General features: G+C 47.8%; 1 protein-coding gene across 1 annotated transcript; it reads left to right on the forward strand.

The window, feature by feature from the left end:
* The first annotated feature begins 6474 nt into the window (after positions 1–6474).
* LOC129670364 (sorcin-like) lies at positions 6475–7327 on the forward strand. The gene has a single exon (XM_055598840.1). It carries the CDS (start codon positions 6475–6477, stop codon positions 7078–7080), a length of 606 nt encoding a protein of 201 aa, XP_055454815.1. The 3' UTR covers positions 7081–7327.
* The last annotated feature ends 293 nt before the right edge of the window (positions 7328–7620 follow it).

A 7620-nucleotide genomic window follows, 5' to 3' on the forward strand; every position in this document is an offset into this window, starting at 1 on the left:
TTATTATTATTATTATTATTATTATTATTATTATTATTATTATTATTTAGACAGGATTTCTCTGTGTATCCCTGGCTGTCCTAGAACTCACTGTATAAACTAGACTGGCCCCATACTTACTCATAGAATTGCTTGCATCTGCCTCCTAAGTGCTGGCATTAAAGCAGGGGACCACCACTACCTGGATCATTTTCCATTTTTTAAAAAGAGATTTATTAGGGAGAATCTGGGATTTGGAAAAATAAAAATATCAATACAATAAAAATTATCTATCTATCTATCTATCTATCTATCTATCTATCTATCTATCTATCTGTGTGTGAGGGTTTTACCTGCATGTAAGTACACATCATGCATGCCTCGTACTCTCAGAGGTTAGAAGAGGGCACTGGACTCACTGGAATTGAAGTTGCAGACAGTTGTGAGCCAGCACATGGGTGCTGGGAATCAAACCCCAGTCTTTTGTGCAAGAGCAGCCAGTGCTCTTAACTGCCATCCATCTTATAGAAGTACCTCATTTTATTTTCTTATGTAAGTACCTCATCTTATTTTTTGAGATAGGGTCCCTCACTGAACAGGAAGCCTACTGATTCAACCAGACTATGTAGCCAGTAAATCCTAGGGATCCTTTTATTTTTGTCTCCCCAGAAATGGGCTTAGAAGTATTTGGCTTTTTTTTTTTTTTTTATGGGTGCTGGGGATTTGAACTCAGGTCTTTGGGCTTGCACAGTAAACACTTAACTGAGAATTTTCTCAGCCCCAGATATTTTTTCCTCTGGTATGTCATTTCCTTGAGAAAGCACCTCCAATCTCCTGCCTGGGTACGCAGGTCTGAGTGCCAGAACTTTGAAGCTATGTTGGAGTTGGGCCAGCAAGGATGACCCTTCCAATGGGGACTTTGAAAGGCCCCTTGCTTACAGGGGTCTTACAGTGTACCTCCCCCAGGCCACTGCTGTGTCTCTAAAGACACAGATGTCTTATGGGTTTATTGTTCCTGTTGTTCAGCCTCTGCCAAGGGACATCCCTCAGCCTCTGTGGCTCTAGTGATGAAGAGGAGCCTCTGTGCAAGATGATAAGGTGATTGCTCCTCTTAGCCGTACTAGCCTCACAGGAAAGCCCCTCTCCTCTCCTAGTCCCACCTTGCTCTGTATGGGCTGGGGGGGTGTCAGTAGTGCAGCGCTTGCTGGTGTGCACTAGGCCGCCCTGGAGCCCTGTGCCTACCTGTCCGAAAACACACACACTCAGGGCTCTACCACCTACCCACACCCAGGCTTGATACTTAGTCCTTGAAATGTTGTCGTTGTTTTTTTCTCTTCTCTCTTCCTCCTTTTTGTTTGTTTGTGTGTTTATAGCTTTAAGATAGGCTCTTACAGCCTGGCTTCATGGCACATACCTGTAATCACAGCATTGGGGAGGCAGAGACAAGTGGATCTCTGTGAGTTTGAGACCAGCCAGGTCTACAAAGCAAGTCCAGGACGGCCAAAGCTACACGGATAAACCCTGTCTCAAAACAAAACAAAACAAACAACAACTACTACAAAAAGATAGGGTCTTGCTATGTATCTCAGAATTCATAATTCTTCTGCCTTAGACACTAAAGTACTAGAGTCACAGGCATGCCCTACCATGTCTGAGCAAAAGTGTGCACTCCCCCCATCACACACACAAAAGGAAAGGAAGCTGGCGTGCTGGTGTACACCTTTAATCCCAACACTCAGGGAGGCACAGGCAGGAGGATCTCTGTGAGTTCGAGGTCAGCCTGGTCTACAAAAAGCAAGTCCAGGACAGCCAAGGAAACACAAGAAACCCTGTCTTAAAACAAACAAACAAATGAAAAAGAAAGAGATAGCAAGAAGGAAAAAGAAAATTGAAACCTATTTCTGTTCCTTCTCTAGAGTCAACCATGGGCACGTAGGAGGGTCTCGTCTGGCCCTAAATATGCAGGTTGAATAACTTGCCTGAATGAGGGTATCCGTACAGCTTGAGGTTAGGGACCCATAGCCACAGAAGGCTGGAGTGCACATCTGGTGCATTGTTGAGATGCAGCATGGAAAACCTCTCACATATGGGTGACTGTAACTTGGAAGCTTTACATTTTATGCATATAAAACTGAAAGTGCCTGAGCTGTCCCCAAGGCACAGTGCCCTTCCTGTAGTCATCTAGTCCAGTGGTTCAGTGGTTTGACCTCCCCAAACTTGCCCTTCACACCTACCTGCGCCCCTGCTCTCTCTCTGCTTCTGGCTTCCCCAGGGCAGAGGCGATTCAGCCACCCACACCAGATCTGCATCACAGAAGGATAATGGTCCCTCATATCTGGAAAACAGTTTTCCACTTCACAAAGCACTCTTGCAGCCATTATCTCCAGAGCCACCGCCCTGTGATGGGGACAGGCTGTTTACTATTCTTATCTTATCTGCACATGAAGAAACCGGGGCTCTCAGAAGGTCACTGACAGTGGCGCAAGCATGACCTGATGGAGGTGGGCTGGTGCTCTGCAAGTAGACCTCTGTATTCCCTCCCTCTACATATTCTCCTGCCCACTGCATTCATCAAGAGGGCAGGGTATCCCCTAGCATCCCATCCATCTCTCACCACCACCCCTGCAGACCTCAAGGCTATTGAGAAGATGCCAGTGATGTCACGGCGTCCAAGCGTCGAGGTGAGGCAGGCACGGTGCTCTGTGGCTTGGAGAGATCTTATCTGACACTCTACTTGCTGGCTGGTTTTTATGTCAACTTGACACAGGCTAGATTCATTCTGGAAGAGGGAAACTAGGTTGAAAAAATGTCCCCACCGGATTGGCCTGTGGGCAACTGTGTAGTATATTTTCTTAAGTAGTGATTGATATGGGAGGACCCAGTCCATCTTGTGTGGTGCCTTTCCTGGACAGGGTGGTCCTGAATGATATAAGAAAGCAGGTTGAAGATGCTGAGACTCACAGCCAAACTTTGGGCAGAGTGCAGGGAATCGTATGAAAGAAGGGGGAGATAGAAAGACCTGGAGGGAACAGGCTGACAACTAGGAGGCTAACAGAGCCAAAAAATCTGGGCCCAGGGGGACCTACAGAGCCTGATAAATCAACCAAGGACCATGTATGGAGAGGACCTAGACCTGCTGCTCAGATGTAGCCCAGATGTAGCTCAAATGTAGCAGCTCTGTCTCCATGGGGCTTCCCTAGTAAGGCAGCAGGGGCAGTTACTGGCATGAGCTTGGTTGCCTGCTCTTTGATCACCTCTTCTGGTAAGATGGCCTTACTAGGCCACAGAGAAAGAGGATCCAGACAATCCTGATGAGACCTGATAGTAGGAGAGGAGGACCTCCCCTATCAATGGACTAGGGGAGAGACATAGGGGGGATATGGGAGAGAGGGCGGCACTGAGAGGAGATGAGGGAGGGGGCTACAGCTGGGATACAGAGTGAATAAATTATAATAAATAATAATAATAATTTATTATACATGTCTGTGTGTGCACATTCAAACCCTACCGTGTGCATAGAGAAGTCAGAAGATAAGTTTGTGGAGTAATTTTTCCACCTTCCTGTGAGTTCTGGGACTGAACTCGATGCCAGGCTTGCTCAGCTAGAGCTTTTATGCGCTGAGCCATCTCACCAGCCCCTTCCTTCTTCTTCAGGCCTCTGACTGAACCTGGAGCCTCTTGATTCAGCAATGCTGGCTGGTCAAGGAGACCCAGGGACTCTCTTCCTCTCTGATGCTGGGATTCCAAGCCTACACCAGGACACCAGGCTTTTTATGAGGGTTCTGGGAGGTTAAACGCAGACACTCTACATACAGTTACCTCCCTACATATGCGCACACCCACATGAATAGGCTCAGTGTACGATCATGGAGAGAAGAGAGGAAGGCAGACAGGCAGAGAGGAAGAAAAAGGGTATGGCTTGCTTAATGTCACATAGCCCTGATTAAGGCTTTCTTGAAGCCAGTTTTCAATCTGCTGGCTTACTACGAGTCAACCTGTCTCTCCTGTCTTTCTTCTTTCTTCATCCTGACATTCACTAGAGGATTCCGTGGATCCAGCTCTTGTATTGCCCCAGGTCTGCAGGGTGAAAGCAAGCCTAGAGCCCACAGCAGCCACGTTGCATCGGGTGGAATGTGCTGGATGCGAGAGATTCAGCTCCAACTAGAGAAAGCAGTTGGAATGGAAATGAGGAAATGCACAGTCATCCAAACAGTGAGTGTCGGGCCATACCCTGCTCCTGCGGCAGCCCAGAGGCAGGGCACACTGTGTACCCAGCCTTCTAGCCAAGGGCAGTGATTGCCAAGTTGAAGCAAGGGATATTGTCCCAGGAACTTTTGCCATCTGTTGGGTGGATCTCAAGGTTGTCAAGGGGAATTCTGTATGGGTGAGCATAGTGGGGCTCAAAGCAGAAGACAGACGAGCAAATGTCTGGTTCTTGGAGCAGGGTGTGGACAGGCCACCTGGCTTTTTATCTGACATCACGTAGTTTGTTCTCAAGTATGCACTTGGTGTCTATTGCAGTCCTGGCTCCAGGTCCCATGCTAAACCCAACTTAGCCCATGCAGCTCCCAGCCGGCTGTGGGGCTCTCTTGCCTTGGCAACAACTCCTTGTACCCATGTCTACTGTTTGGTTATGGATGGGACCATTCATCTATAGTATCAGTGACCAGCCACGTGCTACCACCCTCTCTTTCGACGGCTTTCTGTTTCTCTGGGAATCTCTGAGGAGCCCTGTGGAGGTGCTGGAGAAATAGCTCAGCAGTTTGGTGTACTTATTGCTCATACCAAAGATCCAGGTTTGCTTCTCAACACCCATACGACAGTTTGCAACTGTCTGGAACCCCAATCCCAAAGCATCTGACACCTTCTGGCCTCCATGGGCGCTGCATGCATGTGAAGTGCAGACATGCAGACATGCAGACAAAACACTCATTCACATGACATAAATCTTGAGAGTGAAAAAAGCAAAAGCAAAAGCCCAGTAGAGTGTCCTTCTCATCTGTTCTGCTCCCTCTCACGTTCTTCCTGTTGCTCTGACCGCCATGCTTCCTCCTGTCACAGGCCTTCGCATGGGCCTCTCTCTTTGCCTGGTTGTTCCTTTGTGGGGAACAAATATCAAGGTGAACCTCAAGGCCCCGACTCATGGTATCACACCCTTAGTAGGAGGGACCTCAGCTTCCTCCTAACTACAGCAAAGGGGCAGGAGGTTGTTCCTGTCCTTAACTTACATTACACTTTTTCTCTAGTCAGTCTGTACTCTGCTTATTGGGATACATAGATATTTCCTTTATATCTTCCCTAGAAAAGTCACACAACGCCCAGGAGCAGAGAAAATGCTGTATCCTAGGTCTGTGTTCAGCCCCTGCCTCCCTGGTCACTGGCTTGGAAGGTGGTAGCTACTGGTTGAATGGAGTTATCACACTGCAGCAGTGCTGGCCTTACATTCTGCCTGGAGAAGGGTACCACTTGACTGTTACATGTGCCAGTTGACAGAAAACAGGCTGCCTTTCCCACTGTAGGACTCCCCCCGCCCCCCCCGCGCCAAAAAAAAAGGAACAAAACAAAACCAAAGACAACTACCTCGCCTAGCCTGAGTATGACATCATCTCTGCCATTTTAACACTAGGGGGCGCTCTGAACCAGGTGTGCCTGAACTACACTGTAGGCTTTCAGCATAGGCAGGGATTGGGAGTTTTCAGACAAATAGCTGCTGTGAATCACCCGTGATCCTGCAACTCACCTGGATGAATTCATTCAGTCACCAAGTGTGATCTGTCAAAATATTTCTTTGGTGTATGCCTTCCTTATTTAAGAGTAAATAGATTTCTCTGTCTCTGTCTTTTGCCTCTTTTTCTGTCTGTTTCTGTCTTTCTCTGTCCCTGTCTGTCTGTCTGTCTGTCTCTGATCTCATGTAGTCCTGCTAGCTTCTAATTCACTCTGTAGCTGAGACTGGTCTTCAACCCTGGATCATTCTGCCCCCACATCCTCACTGGCTGGTTTGTTTGTTTCTGGTTTTGAGACAGGGTCTTACTGTAGCACAGGCTGTTCTGGAAACCCACAGTTCTACCTCAGCTTCCCCAGCACTGGGATCTTGGGTGTGAGCCACCAAGATCAGCTGATCAAATGTTTTTGTTCTTAATGTTTCCTCAGGAAAATCATGAGACAGGTTTAGTGGTAGAGTACAAGGCTCTGGGTTTGATGGAGGGGTGTGTGGCACAACTTTGCCTGCCAACACCCAGGGTGAACTTGGGAGTCACCCTTCCCCAGTGGAGCCTCCGTATGAGCACTCAGCCCTGACTCCCACCTCCTCCACAGCCTCGCAGAGGACCCTCTGTGCACCAGAAGCCGCAGTCCAACTGCTTTGTGTTCAGCCGTTACATGTGCTGTCCCCTTGCCCTCACAAACAACTGTGTGAACTTCGCCCTCTAGGCAGCCACCTTCCTTCATTGTTCCCACCGCACTCAGAGTCCTTTCCAAGGACAGCCCCAAGGACCAATGTCTTCTGGGCAGGCTCTCAGGGCACAGGGGACTCTCTTCGACGTAACCAGCTTTAATCGTGTCACCATTTGCCCTGTGAGCAAAAGTGCGTTTCCCGGACAAACTCAGGATCCGCTATATGGCTACTTTGCTGCTGTGGCTGGACAGGATGGACAGATTGATGCCGACGAGCTGCAGAGGTGTCTAACCCAGTCTGGCATTGCTGGGGCATACAAACCTTTTAATCTGGAGACTTGTCGCCTTATGGTTTCAATGTTGGATAGAGATATGTCTGGCACGATGGGGTTCACGATGGGGTTCTGGGCTGTGCTGAATGGCTGGAGGCAACACTTCATCAGTTTCAACAGTGATCGAAGTGGAACCGTGGACCCCCAGGAACTGCAGAAGGCCTTGACAATGATGGGATTCAGGTTGAGCCCGCAAACTGTGAATTCAGTTGCAAAGCGATACAGCACCAGTGGGAAGATCACTTTTGATGACTACATCGCCTGCTGTGTCAAACTGAGGGCGCTCACAGATAGCTTCCGAAGACAGGATTCTGGTCAACAAGGAGTTGTGAACTTCTCTTATGATGATTTCATTCAGTGTGTCATGACCGTCTAAGCCACGAGGAAGCTGTCTGAATACACTCAACATTCCAACTGGAGCCCTTGCTCGCTTCCTTCCTGCCTTCAGTGCTGTGTGTAGACCCCCACCAACACTCCATGACAACTACTGAACAGGATTATGACTTTATATAGAACCGAAGCTTCATTTTTAATTTTGATAATAAATTCTTTGGAAGTTTATGAGAACAAGTCTGTTACACCAGTCAGACCCTCCTGAGCCATTATCAATTATGCCTTATTTCCCTGCTAACACTCTTTGATATAAAGTATGCAAAATGTTTAAGGAAAAAAAAAAGGTGAGTGTTATTTATTTATCTTGGTTTTTCCAGACAAGGTTTCTCTGGCTGCCTTGGAACCAAGCTGGCCTCAAGTTCAGAGATCTACCTGTCTCTGAGTCCAGAATGCTGGGATTAAAGGTGTGCACCATCACCGCCTAGCATTTATTATTTATTTATTCATTATTTATAAGTAGAGAGCAGTTTTTTTTTTAAACAACCACCATTTTCCTTCCCTTTCTTCTCCAAGTCCCTCCTTC

This window comes from Psammomys obesus, unplaced genomic scaffold (genome assembly GCF_907164565.1).
Source record: "Psammomys obesus unplaced genomic scaffold, mPsaObe1.curated_primary_1811, whole genome shotgun sequence".
Classification (NCBI taxonomy): Eukaryota; Metazoa; Chordata; class Mammalia; order Rodentia; family Muridae; genus Psammomys; species Psammomys obesus.